Source organism: Saccostrea cucullata, unplaced genomic scaffold, assembly GCF_032062105.1.
Source record: "Saccostrea cucullata isolate Sc308-1 unplaced genomic scaffold, CSIRO_AGI_Scuc_v1 ctg3007, whole genome shotgun sequence".
NCBI lineage: Eukaryota > Metazoa > Mollusca > Bivalvia > Ostreida > Ostreidae > Saccostrea > Saccostrea cuccullata.
In genome coordinates this window covers 77,705-95,424 of record NW_026919901.1, presented here as the reverse complement: position 1 = coordinate 95,424, position 17,720 = coordinate 77,705, and the positions used below count along the sequence as shown (strand labels likewise).

Genomic DNA, 17,720 nt, shown 5'->3' with positions numbered 1-17,720 from the left:
GGTCTATGAAATGTTGTTATCAAAAGCGTGAAATGTATAATAACGACAAGACTCCTATAAAATCCGCCAATTGCAATGTACTGTCGGTTTGATATCTTAACATCTGGACAAAATAAATAGGAAAAAACAACTTTCCAGAGGCTATCGAAGTCCAACTTGCCCTTCATTGAAAAACATACATTGTTTAATTCTGCATTAAATGCTGATGTCTTTCACTAAATGTACGGAATTGGTTAGGTGTATTTCCGAAAAAAAAAAAAGAATTTTTTAAAAGAATTTTTCACAATTAATATTTCTTTAAACATGTTAAACGTAATTATTATCAAAAGATATTCTCTATCTGTTAATCAATGATATATATTTTTATAAAATGTGAAAGTTTTATTTTTATAGACCACATAGTTCTGGAGCTATTGTAAAAATAAATTTTTGAACAAGTTGACCTTTGGTGAAACCTTAAGCGCAGTCATCCTTTCCGCTTAATTCATACATCAAAACACTTTTCTTTATGAATTTAATGAATTTCTCGTTAATAAAAATTCAGTGTTGATTAATTTTTTTATTTCCTTTTAAATTAAATTTATAACAAATGTACATGAGACCTTGAGGCCAGTTTTGCATTCGTACAAAAGTATATATAGTAAATTAAACTCCTTTCTTCAAACAAAGCATCCCAAATCCTTAAAAATATTTTAACTATTTTATCAATTGAATATAACAGTATTCCTGCATCACAACAATAATTCAATTTAAATTTTATAAAATACAATTCAATTTTAAGAACAAGAAAACTAATATTTACAAATATTTCCTGCCCTTAAGCACATGATGCACTTTCGGTTACTTTACTGTCAGTTGATGACTTCATGTCATGTACATGGAACTCTCCATTGTATGCAATCATGTAACATTTTTTGATTGTTTTTGTTAATCTTAATGTAATACGGGGCAATTTATGTTCTCTACAACAGTTATTTATGAAAGGTCTAACTGAGGATATGGATATTTCCCCTGATTTTTCTAGCCACATATACATTATGTTTCCTGTAGAATCCAGATGAAGACCATATGTATAACATAAATTAGTACTTCTGTAAGTCCAGATGATAGTTCCTTCTTGTGAAAGCAACTTAACGCAATTAGAATAGGTACAACTGTAAATAATGTCACCTTTATAATTCGGACCCAAATGAAGACAACGTACGTTACATCAGTAGTCGAACGGATATAGGAGGGAGGTCCATAAATATAATGATATGACTCAAAAAGAATACCGGCCGACAACATACTCATCAATGAAAATATGGTTTTGTTTAAAATATGGTTTGTGCTGAAGGAAAATTTCTTGGATTTGAAAACGACTAATCGTCAGCAGTTTTTCTTCATGTTCTGAAGCCATTCATGAAAATACACTGTACAATAATCTTTAGACAACTTTTACACATCTCTAAGAAGGATGAAAAAGATAAAAGCATAGGAAAGTAAAAGTCACTTTTTGCCATAACTATATACCGTTTTTTTTATGTTTTTTTGTTCTTTTTCATTGTTTGTAAAGTTTTATCCGGCAATGAGCACATTTAACCCCCTTCCCCACAGTCACGCATTTTAACGCATATATCATTTCCTATTTCTAAAGCAAAATCAAGCATATACCATTTCCCCGCAATCACGCATTTTCACACTCTGTAATTGTGAAAACCTCTTTCTGAGAGCCTGACGAGTTAAAAGGCCCGGAACATCAATCAATATAGATGTAGAGGAAAATAAGAGGTAAATTCCATTATTTATTTGCATGAATACTGTTCATTTTCTCCATATCATTCTTGCATGTATTGATTCGTACATTAGGAATAATACAATCGCATGTTTCTTCAATTTTTTGCAAAAATATTTAAGGAATCACTGACTAGTTTTGAGAGTATGCCAGGGCATCAACAATAGTGGGAAACATGGGATAATTTGCATAACGGGCGCCCGTAAAAATTATACCATGTTTCCCACTATTGTTGATGTCCCTGGCATACTCTCAAAACTAGACAGTGATTCCTTATATTTCCATTTCATTGTGAAATAAGTTGTAGACTTAGACATTAAGAATGTAGACTAATCGATTGAAATTACACGAGGACTGCCATGCCAATTTCAATAGTCCTCGCACACTGACGTCAAACACAAAGGTAGCCGCACGAGATTTACATGCATATTAGGCCACCTTAGCTGCTGACCTATCGACCTGCCTAATTTACATTCCGGCAGAATTATCAGGAAATCAACTCCGCTTACTTTCAAAGGGTTATTATAGAGAAAAAATTTAGAAATGGAAATTAATATTTAAAAGTTTGACAATAAATATTTTTAAAAAACATAAAACATCAACTGGTAAAACTATATTTTTTTTATTTAGACTATATTTGAGAAAGTTCACCCTTGATTTATATGACACTGTCGTTTTTTCAAAATATCTCAAGTTTATAATATCCTCTCCAAACAGTTCCAACAGTTCATAAAGATTAAATAGAAACAGTAGTGTAAGAAAAATCAAAAAAAGTTTTCATCAATAGAAATTATGACTGGGCGTCATGCCTCTTCCTTTTCTCTACCTCCAATCGATGGCTTCATGTCATAAACCCTCAAATGTCCAGTGTATGCAATCACAAAACATTTTTGTTTGCTTTCGTTAATCTTTATAAAAAATGGAGAGAATATGTTTTCTACGATAGTTACTGATGAAAAGTCTTTACTAAGGATATGAATATTTTGACTGAATTTGCCAGCCACATAAATGTTGCCTGCGGAATCTGTGTCAAGTCCATAAGGAGCATTTAAATTTGTACTTCTGTAGGTCCAAAGTACATCCCCTTCTTGTGACAGCGCTTTGACGCAATGAGAGTCGGTACTACTGCTGTAAATGATATGGCCATCTTTATTCACAATTAAATTACAAACGTAATTTTCAGTCCAAAAATTTCGCAATATATTTCCTTGATGATCGAATTCAATGATGGAAGAGTAACATGCAGCATACAGATTGTCTCTAAAGCTCGCTAAACCGTCGCACCTCTCACCAATATGAATAGTTCTTAATATTTTGAAATCCTCTAATGACAGCACTTGTATGGATTTGTCGTTAGGACAACTGACAAATAATTCTTCTCCTTTTAAAAGAATGTCACGAGGACAGTAACCAATGTCAATTTTCTTTAAGAAGTTGAAGTCGTTGCTGAAAAGATAGCATTCCGTACCACAATACCCAGCCACTATGATGTTACCGTTTGGTAAAAAAGTCCCATCGTTAAGTTCATAGTGTTCTTTTCTGTGAACTTCTGGATAATCTACGTCTTTAATCATTAGATCAAATTCACCTAATTTGTCCCGTCTCCTGATTTCCCAGAAACATGCATTGGTATACTTCCCAACAGAAATTGACAAGCTAGCCAACGAATCAAGTATTTCACTACGTTTCAGTGAGAATTCTGTTTTAATTTCCATTGCGGGTGCATTTGTTTTCTTTATATATTCATGTATCTTGTTAGATTGCTTCAACCTTATCAACGTGTCTCGGTCTATATCCTTCCTTTCCATTTCCTTCAGAAGAGAAATTAAATGATTCTCACAAATGATTTTTTCAGAAAGTGAAGTTATATATTTCTGCAATTCCATTTTTTTCTCTGCGATGATTTTATTTAAGCAACTTAAATCATTTTCTTCAATTTTATTTAGTTCCTGTTCAACTTCCATTCGAAATTCTTTGAACTTAGCTGACACTGTCTCGGGTAGATTTTCTAACTTTTTAATTTTGGCTTCCTCTTTTTTCTTGACAGAGGTTAGATGTTGTTCATGTTTTTCAACATTTTTGTGCAAAGTATCTATCAATCGTTGTGTGTCCTTTTCCAAACTCTCCAGTGCCTCTTCTATACTGCAAACATTTTCACATTTTTTATGATCAAGTCCACAACACAACCCACAACAGAAAACCCCATGATTATCACAGTAGAGTTCCACTGGTCTGCCGATATGTTTTGGACATGTATTAGATTCTAAAAGCTGTGAGCCGTTCTGAAATTGAAGCTCCTTTAATGAACAGATCTTATGATCCCGAGTTGTCAATCCTTTTCTGTGACACTTTGAGCATGTTTTACAGAGTTCTTCATTACAGGCCAAACAGTAGTCTATCGCCTCTACTTCTTCATTATCTCTCATACAGGCAGCGCAATGTTTCTGTTCTGGCGAAACGACCAGTTTCATCAAAATGGTATTAACAGGATAAAGACCTGCCCATCTTTCGGGAGTTTCAAACTCGCCGTTACTTGGAATGAATACCTGACATACTGGACAATTAAAACCTACAGGGGACTCCTTAGATTCACAACAGTCCACAATATGTGACGATAAACAATCGTGACAAAATGAATGTGAACAGGGAAGATATCTTGGAGATTTGTACTTCCCGCTTTTGTCAATATTGGGAGGATCCGATGAAGCCATGATAATGAGTCTTATGATACTTCCTCTTTCGTTCCCTCCCACCACGTGATATTGATCTCGGTTATAAAGTAAGATATGAGATAGCGATCCCGATCATGAAAAGATATAAATATTGCTGTTTCTACCCCGTTGAAAGTAGGGAATATTACTTTCAGTCTAACTTTAGTAGCATTCCGTCTGTCTGTATATATGTCTGTCTGTAGCATTTTAGTTTCCATACGATGTCTCGAGAGGCCTTTGGGCTTTTGCAATGACATTTTACACGACCCTGTGGTCTAAGGATGGCTCCTTAGCCGAAGGAAGGCTCATTTTGTTCTTGAGGTCTTGTTCAATATGGTCAAAGGTTAAGGACAAAAAATCAAACATTTTGTCTGTTTTAACACTCTTTTGATATCTCTAGAAGCCTTAGCTTTGAGATATTGCAATAACATTTTATTCAAAATCTTCCCATGGCGAAATGAAGACACCTCAAACTCAGTATTTTTGGGATCAATGGTCAAGGTCGGGAAATACTACTAACGAAAAAAAAATCCGTCGCAATTCAGTGTGTAAATAATAACTTAACAATTAGTGTGAAAAACGTCAGTCAGCATGCATTTGACTCAATGTAATTTGATGACAAGGTAATGTATATCGAGTATAGAATTGACGAAAAGATTACTTTAAATGATACTATCAAATGTTCTTGTTTCATCAACTTATTTGTCAACAATTTATTTCGTTTTAAAGATTTGCATACGTAGAACATGCTCGTGCGTATCAAATTAATTTGGAGCTTTACGAGGGTTGTCCCAAAAAGTCGTAGACAGGGAAAATAGCTTAGTTTCTCTTTGCTTGATTAAATTTCTTTTCTTGTCATAGCAAAAAGTAACATTTTATGATCATGCATTTCAAGTATTACCATGATATCACATCTAATAAGAAAATTATGTCAAAATAAAGAAAAAATGTTAGTGTACACCGGCGCACGAAAGCAAGCGTAAATTACGTCATCATCTCTTTGTCTGCTTCACTCGCGTCTACGTATTAATATTCAATATTATTTTTAGTGATAGACTACTCTTGAATTATGAAGGGACTTATTTAAATTCACTACTGTCCGTTTGTTTTTTATTTGCTTTTTTTTAAGCAGGTTCAAATTTCAGTCGAAATTTAGTCAAAACTGAAAAGATTGCCTTACATTGTAGACAGCAGAGAATACACATATTACTATGAAAGATATATATTTAAAAATTCATAATTTTAAAGAACATTGAATATATTATATCTATGCAAAATAAGGTTAGTATTGGTTGCATGTTTAAAAAATTATAAACTTTGTCTACGACTTTTTGGGACAACCCTCGTAACTGAACCCCGTATGCAGGTGATGAAAGTAAATGTATATTGCTGCATAAGTAAGGGAAGTTGACGATTGAAAAAAATAGTCATATGTAACGTTTATCTTAAAGATTAGTGGTGGAATTACAATTAACGTTTTTGTTTTTCAAGTAAAAATATTCAAATATGAAACATATGTGTCAGATAATTTGGTATCTTTTATCTCAAGCTCAAAGGGATATATCGTATCGACATAAGAAGGATATACCTATTGTTAATTGACAGTACGTCGTCGATATATCTAAATGTCGAGTTGAAGGTCACAACAAAGATAACGTTTTCTTCTTTTCACGTTTCAGATTTTGGACAAATTCTGATTCATATGAATACAAAAATGGTCTGCTAATAACGGGGTGCAATTGGTACCCACGGGAATTCCAAAAACCGTAAATACATGTATATAAATATTGTCAATCAGAAACTCATGCTTTTTTGACGTAAACGTCAGAGTACTTGTGCGTGCAATCAGATTTATTTATTTATTTTATTTTTATCTTATTTTATTTAGATTTTATTTAAAGTCGGCATTGTATACATACATAACAATAAACATGAGCTCTGTAGAGCTCTTAAACCGACTATCACAGTTTAAAATATCACAGAAAGACGTTTACACATAAATTATCATGCAAAAACACATGTACATATATACACACATACAAAAATTATGACAGATAAAATGAATTTTAAGAATTTAACAAATTTTAAGAATTTATAGTTTCTTTAGAATAAGCTAAAGAAAAATAGACAACTTGAAAAGCAATATGATTTCATTAAGAGAAACAAAAATAAATATAACGTGAGTATTATAAATAAATAAATAAAAGTCATATGATAGTACATGTAATAAAATTAAGCACTAAGTTTAATTCCTAAATTCAGATAAAAATAACTAATTGTATTATTAATAATATTAAAAATAAATAAATAAATAAAAACCCGATAGTTGAATAAATTTGAAAGTTTAGGAAATTTAAAATTCACACAGACATAGCTAAACCAAATTGAGAACGAAGGAAAGAATAAAAAAAAAATAAATAAGTAATAATAATAATAATTTTAAAGTAATTTATGTGCCTCATCAATACACATCCTGCCTAGTGATTGGGTCAGTCCCTACCTACATAGGCAAGATATGCATATTGTGAGGTTATAGGAAAAAAGAATAATAAAGGAGATAGGTGATATCATTAGAGAAAATGAAAGATTTCAAAAAATAAATGAAAAATTAAGTGTTTCTAAACATTGTCTCATCAGCTATGCAGCCCTACGCTGTGGTTTCTGCAGGAACTGCATTTGCATTTTTCCCACGTCCATGTCTCTATGAAAGTTTTAAATCGGCTGAGGGTGGAAAGTTCCCTAGCATGATTTGGTAGAGAATTCCACAGCGTAGCAGCTGCATAGCTGAATGACTGTTTTCCATACCTAGTGGTTCTTGGCCTAGGTAATTCCAGGGTCTTTTGATATCTAAAATTGTATGTTGAATTTCGCTGTTTAACTAAATCTTGCAGGAACATTGGGCATTGATTGTTTATAATTTTGAAAACTTCAATATTAATATTTTCAACAAAATAATTTTGCAAATGATTAATAACAAGATAAGTGGATATAATTATGGACAAGTTCCATTTTCATTGAAAAAGCTGATGTCGAAGATATCACCAAGCCTGGACTTAGTTTATCATGGGGAATCGTTGTCAACAGCAATGTAAAGTTCCTGATGTTATTTATTTCTTAACCAATGAGAATCTATTTAGCCAATTGACAGACGCTAATTACGCAGGCACGTAACAATAGAGGGGGCCAAGGGGCGGGGGCTGCCCCCTTTTTTCCCAACATTACCTTTACTATTGGAAATGTCCATTGAAAGGTTGGTTGCCTGCCTCCCCCCTCCCCCCACACTACTTACCATAGTATAGTGATATCAAGGAAATGTAGTAATGTATAAAAAAAATGGAAGTAAAAGGAAGTTGGCCTTGAAAAACTTACCCCCCCCAAACACGAAATAGGATTTTGGGCAATTTCCCTATCTTTTTGCTTGTCAACTTTTACAAGTAACTAAAAAAAATTCTTTGATTGCCCCCCCCCCCACTTTCAAAAACGATGCTACGTGCCTGTTACGTAGCTCCGAGAATGCCACACTTTTATACTGAAAGTCCAAACTATTAAACCTGGAATATTGTGGAAATGGTTCTAAGTATCCACATATGATTAATTTTACACCACTTCTCGAATATATTGTCCCACAGTACTCTTGGTTTAAATTGCATTACATCCGTATGGTAGGGAAAGGTTGTCAATGGAACTTTTGAAAGGGTGAGAAAGTGGCCTTTATATTCTACAGGTGTTTTCCTCGTGAAAGACCTTTCTTTGGGCAAGCTCCAAACAGCTGGTATTACGTTACTCTACAACTTCATATTGCAGTGGCCATGCAGTCGCTTACCACTTTAATTTGTTAAAAATTTTTAATCCTTTTTTCGACCATGTAAAGCACATAGACGGAGTCTTTATGTAGATAGTTATTTAGATCAATTCAATAAAAATTTATTTGAATTTAAAATTCCGCGCGCACCTGTCACAAAGTTTGGATGTAGCCAAGTGACGACAATACCACGTGTTTAATCCCTGGCCAATATGGCGGCCTTGTGTATTGACGAAAAATATCAATTGTATGGCGAATGAATGTGTTTACTCGATCGAAGGAAGATAATGGCTACAGGTTTTTGTTTTAATTGTGAGTGTTTACTCAATGTTTAACAAGGCACAGGCCATAACAAAAGAACACAGTCAATAACTGCTAAAATCGGCTGCATTATCAGATTATAGGTTTGCTGGACCGTTTGTGTACACAAACTATAACGGAATAGCGGGGGTAATATTGTGTGCGTTATGGATTAATTAATGTTTGCACAGATCCCAATTCATATCAATTTTAACATCAATACAGTTTGATGTATCGCTTTGACTGCTCGTTATGATAGTGCCATTTAAAATCCGGGCATATAAAGAGGGGGAGGGTTGTGTAATATTATAATTATTGATAAACACATGATTAACAGGCCGATAGAAAACAGGCCATGGGGAATATTTGTTGGATCTGCTAAAATTTATATACTTTTTACATCATTAAAAGTTTTGAAAGAGTGAATTGAAGCTACAACCCCCCTCTTTCCCAAAATAATTTTGATTTCACTTTGATGTCAGATATGTTCACGATGCACAGTATTAGGCTACATGAAACTATAACGATTCAAAATGTCTTCTTTAGGCCTATACATGAACACAAATTGTGTATTATATTTCATACCCAGGGTTCGACACTAACATTTTTAGGCTTTGGTCCGGCCGGACTAGTGCTTATTTACTTTTACTAGTCCGCGGGCAATTTTATGAGTCCTTCAAAAATAAAAATAATTAAATAGAATTAATGTTGCAATGTACTTATAATTTTTCGAAATAAACAAAGCATTTACATGAAATGTTTATACCAAGAATTCGTTGAAATCGCACAATCAGGAACTACGATCGTATTCCCGATCTCATTCGCTTTTCTCTATACATGATTTCATCATCTAAACATCCGACATCTTTCTAATTATGTGTCATAATAAATCATGATTGCTAAAATGTTTAAGTTCATTCAATGAGTTTAAAAATTAGGGCCGAATTGACTCAGAATTACCAAACTTCCCGCCAAGAAGCTACAAAGCTAAAAATAATTACGGGTTTTCCAGTGAAAGTTGACGAAAATTTGAACATTGGTAAATTCTTTTTTTTCCCATAAAACTTTATAAGTCCGTTCGGACTAATTACCTACAATTCTTATTAGTCCAAATGAAAAGATGTTAGTCTGAGACTAATGTTAAAGTTGAACCCTGATTCCTGCAGACAATTCCAATTTGCTTGATCTATGTTGAGTGCTTGTATCTAGATACCCAGTGGAATATACATGTTTGTTATACCTTTACAAATTAGTTCATATACAAATCTATACGAAAAAAAAGTCCAACATTTTTAATGTTTTGCTGAGCGGGCATGAAAAAATCGATGTTAGACTGCTGAGTGAGATGTTGGACTGCTTACGTCACAGAATGGGCGCAGCTTAATATTATTTTCATTCGTTGGTGTTAAACATTGACAGATCCTGATGTTACATCATGGAATACAGCACAAAATACATGTATTTCAAAAAAATTAAAATGAAAGGTATAACAAAACATTTATTGACAGAGTTCTCGGGCAAAATGCGTTTTGCCGGACTCTCGAACTAAACTGTCTGCCTTCGGCCTAACGGCCTCAGGCAGACAGTTTGGTTCTTGGGTCCGACAAAACCCATTTTGCCCTCGAACTCAGTCAATAAATGTATAATGTTGGGAAACAGTTCAAACTTCAGCTCAGTTTTGTTGAATTCAGAATTGTCCATCAAATTAAAAAAAGGGGGTATTATTAATCAGTCGTAAAAAGAAATAATATGTTACAATCTATCAATGGTGCTTGCATGCTATTGATAAAAAAAATGAATTTCGGAGCAGTACTTTGAACACAGGAGAATGAAAAAGCATTGTTAAAAAAAACAATAAGATCTATGGCCAAAATCATGAAAATGTTTTCAAAATGTTGAAATTCAAATTCACTGCAGTAACATGATTTATTTCTGAAGATTAAATGTAAAATTTGATATTTGCCTTTTATTTAAAAGAAATGTTTCTGTTTTTTTACATGTGTATAAGAATATATGAGTCAGAGCTCAATTCATTAATGCTGATTATAATAAATGTACAATAATTTGATGCTGTCAGTTTACCTTATGATTCTATTGTTGAAATAAAAAAAATCTTTTAAGGCATGCCTTACATGTAAGAATCAATCTAATCCTTCTTTTTCAGGGTGAGAAGGACAGTCTTTCAAGATGTCGATGAATTACGTGGGTAGCATCTCCATCTTGGATCGTGGAGATGCTCCCGCCCGCGCCATCATTGACAAAAACAAACGTTCCCTGGCCCAGCGCATCGCCGACGAGACCAAAGATGAACTGGAGAAGGTCATGCACAGGGTGGAGGATGTAAGTGTCAAAGGTCATAAGGTCAAGGACACATAGGCCCCGTAAAGTTATTCAATGTCAAACTGAAAACATGTACCAATCTGAATGCAGGCAAAATTAAAAAAAAGAAAAGAAAAAAAAATAATTGAAACAGATCCAAATTGCTGAATAATATGAATGATGGAAAGTAATTAACAAAGGTTGTTTTCTACATATGTATTAGACTTTTCATTTGTTTCACACAGATTTATGAGTCCTATGAACAGAGTACCCAGGATATGTTTTTGACACATGGTGCTAATGTGGAATACATAGAAGATATAGTAAGATTATGTTTTTGTTTTGTACTGTACATGGTGCTTATGTGGAATACATAGAAGCTATTTTAAGCTATATTTTTGTTCTGTACTGTATTATTTTGTGTATGACAAAAAAAATATAGAGGGGATCCTCTTTAAAGGTGTTGGATTCCTTTCTTGAACAGACTCTCCGATTAACTTCAGATAATAATAATCAAATGTAATTTTAACTGGTAACATTTGGAAAAAAAAATTATTATACTTGCATCCTCTTTTACAGAAAGAATTGGAGGAGATTCTGAATGATCAGCTTAAAAAGAAAAAGGTGAGCACTTCAAATATCAATGTTTAGGTTTGTGTAAAACTTTATTCTAAATGTAAGAAAGTAGTGTCACAAGTGTCTTATTCATAGCTTCCAACTAGCTTTGGGGTCCTGATTCAATCCCAATCAGTGCCAGGGAAATATCTCGGTTACATTTTGACAAAGAAAAATATGAATTCTTTGTCATTGTATTTTAATGATTTAATATAAAAATATTGTTATATAATGTAACAAACAGTGTTCTAATTTCATACAAGTTTGTCAAGTTAGGAGTTGTTTCTGTTTTATTTAGTATGAACAAAAGGTGACAGTTTTCATCGTTGGATTTGAGAATATGTCCAATCAAAGACTTCGTCTTATTCAGCAAGTCAATGAGGTATGTTCAATCAGAGACTGTGTCTTATACAGCAAGTCAGTGAGGTATGTCCAATCAGTGACTGTGTCTTATATAGCAAGTCAATGAGGTATGTCTAATCAGAGACTGCGACTCATATAGCAAGTCTCTGAGGCACTTATGTCAGTGTTCTAGCGAGGGGGGAAATGGAGGGACGCTTCACCCTCAAATCAGTGTGCCCCTCTGCCCCTAACAGGTACCCCTGTGTCCCTTGTTAGTGCCCTATGGCATTCTGACTGTCCTTTTCACTCAGTAGAATAACTAGTGTATGTATCTTTCAAATCAATAAGGTTAAATAAATTAATAATATTTGAATGAATTATTCATTATTATAAGGGTGAAGTAATTTGATATGCCTATGCAACAAAAACACTTGTGACAACGGTTTGTCATGAAAAAGTGCCCTTCTTTTGCAACCCTGCATTTTCAGATCCTGTATAAAAGATCATTTAGCAAGATAATGGGATGTGTCCAATCAGAGAAATTACCATTCATACTTCAATTCAATGATTTTTGATTCACAGTCTTCCAATGACAATGTTTTTAAAGAGCAAAAAATTTTTTTAAAAAAGTGCACAAAGAAGTCCACAATGGGCCCTTTTTATGTGCCATTTCACTTCAATATATATTTCCAAATATTGCTTATGAACATTTCCATGGTTATGACCTTGACCCTATTTTTTCAGTTCTTCATGGATTTGAAACAATTGAATATTTTGAGGAGCCCTATAAATCCTCGTCCCCCGATATCAACATCGATGTAAATCAAGTCCATCGAGGAAACCCTACTTGCCGACCTGATTGTGGATCATAGCTCGGGGAACTCAACTCACAGATGGTGGCCAAACCTGGCTTTAAAAATATGCCATCAACAAGGCCTCCTCTAAGTAAGACCAGAGTTATCTGCTCCTGAGTCTGAAAAATTGAAATGTTCATTTGACAAGTATATTTTGAAAAATTTAAGGATTGAGCTTTGAAAGTAGAGAGGATTTAATGCATGTATTAGGAATAGATTTCCCTGTTTTGATAATTTTTAGTGATTTAGGCAATATGAATACATTGTGTTTAAAAAGTTTATAGAAATTATTAAAGATTTGTTAGTTATATATTCCCCGAAATCAATTTCCTTTTAGAGAATATAGATTCCAATTTCGATATTTATTTCTAACAGTTTATTCATGTTAGGCATAGAAAAAAAATATGGTTGTTTCCGTTTGCCCCCACAAAAGTCAAATTTTGAATTTAAATGTGCTGAATTCAATAAATAATTAAGTTAATGCTTTTGTCCCATGATGTGCAAGATTTCATTTAGGGAATTATAGTCTCCAACTTTGCAAGCTTTTCAAGACCCAAAGAATTTTGGGTCACCTTTCTATTATCAGTTTAAGTCACAGAAATGCTTAAAAACACCATTTCTTTTGTCATTAATGTTAATTAATTCTGTACATGTTTTGATTTTTGATTAAAAAAGCAAAAAAAATTTTTTTCAAAAAAAAAAAAAATTTACGTTTTGTGACGTCTTACCTACATATGACCCATTACATTTTATTCAGTGCTTTGAAAGCATATACTCCCCTGAAACAAACATATATTTTTGATTTTGGGCCTTATAAATTATAGTTCTTTGCACAACGTTAGCCTCATAGTTAACAAAGGCTTTGATATAATATTTATTTAATTTAATAAAATTTTGTAAGTAGGATTTAATAATTTCTTAATGTTAATAATGTAATGCTTATACTTTTCAGATGAAAATCTTTCCATTTGATTGTTTAACATGTAAGTTGGGTCCCCCAGTCTGTGTTTCACTTCGAGTGTTTCTATCACAGTGTACACTGTATGGGTCACCCCCATGCATTACAGAGTGACTTTTCCCTCATTCTTTGATGAAAAGAAAATGAGTGATTCAGAACTTGCACAATTCTATGCAGTTTGCAGAGCTGCCATCAACAAAGCCTTACGATTTCTGCTCCTGAGTCTGATAAAAATTGAAATGTTAAATTGACTAGTAAATTTTGGAAAATTTTAAGAATTGACTTTTGAAAGTAGAGAGGATTTGATGCATGTGTTAGGAATAGATTTCCCTGTTTTGATAATTTTTTAGTGATCTAGGTAGTGTGAATACATTGTGTTTATAGAAATATTTAAAGATTTGTTAGTTATAGCTGGCAGCCTATATAGTTTCTACTATTTAATATATTACCATAAATTTTGATTCAATATCATAAATTCAGCATATTGTCCTAAGAGAATATTTAATCAATATTTGTTTAATTTTTTTTGTAAATTTAAATAGATAGAATTTAATTATCACATTGTATTATTTAATATAATGCCTGTACTTTTCAAGAACTATTTCCAATCTAGAAAACATGTAAGTTGGGCCCCCAGTCTGTGTTTCACTTTGAGTGTTTCTATCACAGAGTGTACACTGTATGGGTCACCCCCATGCATTACTATTTGTCATTTCAGAATGTTGGCAGCTCTGAGTTTGTGTCTTGTACTTAAAAGTCCTTATTTCTGTGAGAGCTTACTGACTAAGAATTTCAAACACTTTAAGAGTGTTGTTATAGACTGCACACAGAACTGAGCTGCTTTAAAATTGTAAATGTTAGAGGCTGACTTTGAGTCTTTAATTAACAACATTCACATATATCTGTGTTTTATTTAAAATTTTCCCTTTTCTGAAAAAGCAGCATTTTGATTGGATTAGGTATGCCATCATTTTTGTAACCAAGATTTTGATTTGTTGAATTTCCCATAATTTTCTCTAAGAAGCACTATGATTGGCCATGTTCATTCCCTGAGTGATAGTTTACTAATCAATAAAAGTGTTTTTACTTTGTAGATTGAAAGAGTAAGTAGACATTGATGTAAGGGGTGGTGCTACTAAAAATAGAAACAGGGGAAGCATGGTAAACATTATTCAACTAAAAGATTCAAATTAATAAGAAAATGTCTGTAATAATCTTAGTCCTTGAAAATGTGAGAAAAAAAGGGGGGGGGGGGGGAGGGTGTCAGTCTTGAGAAACAAATTGTCATTTTGATGTTCAATGTTATGAAGTTTTTTAAAATTATTATTTTAGTGAGAGGAAACACACACACACACAAAAATTAGCATGTTTATTGAAATATGTTTACAGTGAAAATGAAATTAATTAAGAAAATGATAAGGATTCATTTAATATCTTCATATTCCTTTTTTCCCATGCTTCCTCTGTTGATGTTTACATGAGAATTGGTGAAAGGTTGACAAGTCCAGTAGATTTGCAAGTCAGAGTAAAAAATTAGAATGGGATTTGAATTTTATTTTTACACAGAGAGAATATTTCATGCTGTTTTAAAATTATTCACATCAGTAGTTTTCTTCAACATTAATGAAAAGAGAGGACTATTTTTATAGAGCAATATAGTATCAGAGGGTGTGAAAAAAACTCACAGTTATAAGTAGTGTTTTTTGGTTTGTACAGTAACTTACTAATTAGTTAATTAATTAAGTTACGTGTAGTGTAGAGATTTATAAATAAAAATTCAAGTAGAGATTTTGCAACAATTGCATGGTTTTCATACAGTATCCATTTAATACTGTGATTTCTTATTGGAAATTAGTAGAAACTAACAACTTTAAATCAGACTTAGTAGTCTATGAGAACATTTATTTTATTTACTAAATTTTTTAAACTTTAAAAGTTAGTAATTTATGTCTTATAGTTTTAGATAATAGTTAAAATTATTCTCTCACTGAAGAAGTAGTGTTCTTTCAATAAGTATAATCACTAAGCTATGTAACATTAATTTTAAAGTTTATGATTATTTTAAAAAGAAATTTTATGTAATAGTATAAATGTATTGCTATTATGTATGGTAGTAAAACAAATTTATGCATAAATCCCCATTATGTATACAAAGTACACCGCCCTTCCCTTGGTATATTCTCTATTCTGCTGTCCCAATATATCTTTAAACCCATCCTCTATATTTTCGAAAGAAAAAAATATAAATTAGATGATATAATCAGTTAATTATATTCTGAATCTGTACATCACTAAGGAGCCTATTGTTATTTAGGCAGCTTAATTTTTATGATATCATGCTGATGTTAATGGGATATACCTGATGGATATTGATTGATAGATCTCCTTCTTTGAAACCTTTGTGCCTTAGTATGTATAAGTCAACTTGATTTAAATGATTTTTTTTCTGGGACTTGAAAGCAGCCATATTTTGGAAAGATATTCAACAGCTAGACTTTGAGCTTCATTTCTAATGAAATTGTTTTAATTAATTGAAAGAAATGTTTATTGAATTTCATTTAGTGTCTTTGTGTGCATTGATCCATATCATTTATGACTGCACTGGAATTTGAAATAGATTTTGTAAGTTTCAGCTAACAGTTTTGGCAGGGTAAAATTAAAGATAATTTTTGATTTATAATATAAGCCTTATAAAAAAAAATGTTAGTATTGCATGTAAATTGCTGAAGGAAAAATGAATTCAAGTGGGATTAAATTTTGATGTACAGTTTGATAAGCAAGTTCCTTAGACAACCGACAGTGTAATAATGATTTTCAAGCCTGCATGAATGAAGTCTCTCAAATGTTTTGATGTTATTTTGTTTTTGTAGAAAAAGCAAACTTGCTGATGAGTAAGATTTTTTAATCAAGTGCACATTTTGTGTTGTTTCAATTTCATATTAATTTTGATCTTTTTTTTGATTTGTAGATTTTGAATGAATTGCATGCATATTTTAACACCATTTTCAGTCAATATGAACACATTTATTCCAGCTTAGTATTAGTCTTTTGAGAAGTCCAAGTAATCTTTGGTTTTAATTTATTTGATATATGCATATTATATGTTCAAAGTAATGACAAAAAAGTTCAAAGCTTCTGTAGTAAGCACAATATAGTGTGGTTTTAAGGCTTTCAATGTATACAGGATTGTTTATTCAATATTACTGTATTAGTGTTATTTATGGTTGTGCCTAAAAATTGTATTAATTTCAAATAATTTTTCATTCATTTTATACAAGTTTTTTTTTTTTTTTTGGTCACTAGATGTTTTTTTAGTTTGTTGCATGAACACAATTTTTTTGATGCATTTTAATATCATTTATAATTACAATTTTATTGAAGTGAGTTAAAAAAAGTTTTGGATATTCCATTTGAGTGAATGAGTTAAATTAATACCGGTAATTATAAGCAATCATCTAAATTTCAATTAAGGAATTTAAAATATACTGAATATTCTTAATTTTTAGTGTCTGTGAGTAATTTATATTATTTTGTTAATGACATAGAGACATCAAATTGAGATAACATGAATTCACAACTGGATTTAACATACTAAGTGTGTAAATTTTATTTTTACTTGGTCCTACATGTATCTAGCGAAATTACTAGATAAAAAAAATCCTCACATATTTGTATGAGCCTCTGAAGCCTAAAAGCTTGAAAAATATGGGAGTTTGAAACTTGTTAAAAATAAGTTTCAAAGTGTTAAATAAATGATAGGATATGCTTATTTTAGCTGATTTAATTTGAAAGATTTGAGGAAAATAACACTTATTTCTGTATGATTAGGGGAAAAAAGAAACTGGAAAAAGCACTAGACAAAGCCAAGGATGATCTTTCAGGCCTCAGTGAGAAGTTAAATTACTGAAATAAATATATATAGCTCTCAAGGAGGTAGGTTACCAAAAATAGTTTAAGTCTATATATAGGCTTAACAAATAATCAAAATAGTTTATATCAAGCTAATAATCCTGGATGATTTGCTGAAATATTGGGAATTTGGCAT

General features: G+C 32.1%; 2 protein-coding genes and 1 long non-coding RNA gene across 3 annotated transcripts; 2 read left to right on the top strand and 1 right to left on the bottom strand.

Annotated features, from left to right (window-relative positions):
• Positions 1 to 2,506: 2,506 nt before the first annotated feature.
• On the bottom strand, positions 2,507 to 4,485 carry LOC134239902 (E3 ubiquitin-protein ligase TRIM71-like). Its single transcript, XM_062722040.1, has one exon. It carries the CDS (start codon positions 4,483 to 4,485, stop codon positions 2,578 to 2,580), a length of 1,908 nt encoding a protein of 635 aa, XP_062578024.1. The 3' UTR covers positions 2,507 to 2,577.
• Positions 4,486 to 8,500: 4,015 nt separating this feature from the next.
• On the top strand, positions 8,501 to 11,990 carry LOC134239894 (uncharacterized). Its single transcript, XM_062722030.1, has 5 exons — positions 8,501 to 8,584; positions 10,752 to 10,927; positions 11,152 to 11,229; positions 11,486 to 11,530; positions 11,820 to 11,990. The coding sequence occupies exons 2-5, from the start codon at positions 10,775 to 10,777 to the stop codon at positions 11,988 to 11,990; spliced, it is 447 nt and encodes a 148-aa protein (XP_062578014.1). The 5' UTR covers positions 8,501 to 8,584; positions 10,752 to 10,774.
• A 779-nt stretch (positions 11,991 to 12,769) lies between these two features.
• LOC134239957 (uncharacterized) lies at positions 12,770 to 17,573 on the top strand. The gene is made up of 3 exons (XR_009986325.1): positions 12,770 to 12,808; positions 16,546 to 16,566; positions 17,504 to 17,573. It is a non-coding gene; the product is annotated as an uncharacterized LOC134239957 (long non-coding RNA).
• The last annotated feature ends 147 nt before the right edge of the window (positions 17,574 to 17,720 follow it).

Coding starts and splice junctions, on each gene's coding strand:
- LOC134239894 (XM_062722030.1), top strand. CDS start 10,775: ATGTCGATGAATTACGTGGGTAGCATCTCCATCTTGGATCGTGGAGAT. Junction 11,230..11,485: donor TGGAATACATAGAAGATATA/GTAAGATTATGT, acceptor CCTCTTTTACAG/AAAGAATTGGAGGAGATTCT. Junction 11,531..11,819: donor ATCAGCTTAAAAAGAAAAAG/GTGAGCACTTCA, acceptor TGTTTTATTTAG/TATGAACAAAAGGTGACAGT.
- LOC134239902 (XM_062722040.1), bottom strand. CDS start 4,485: ATGGCTTCATCGGATCCTCCCAATATTGACAAAAGCGGGAAGTACAAA.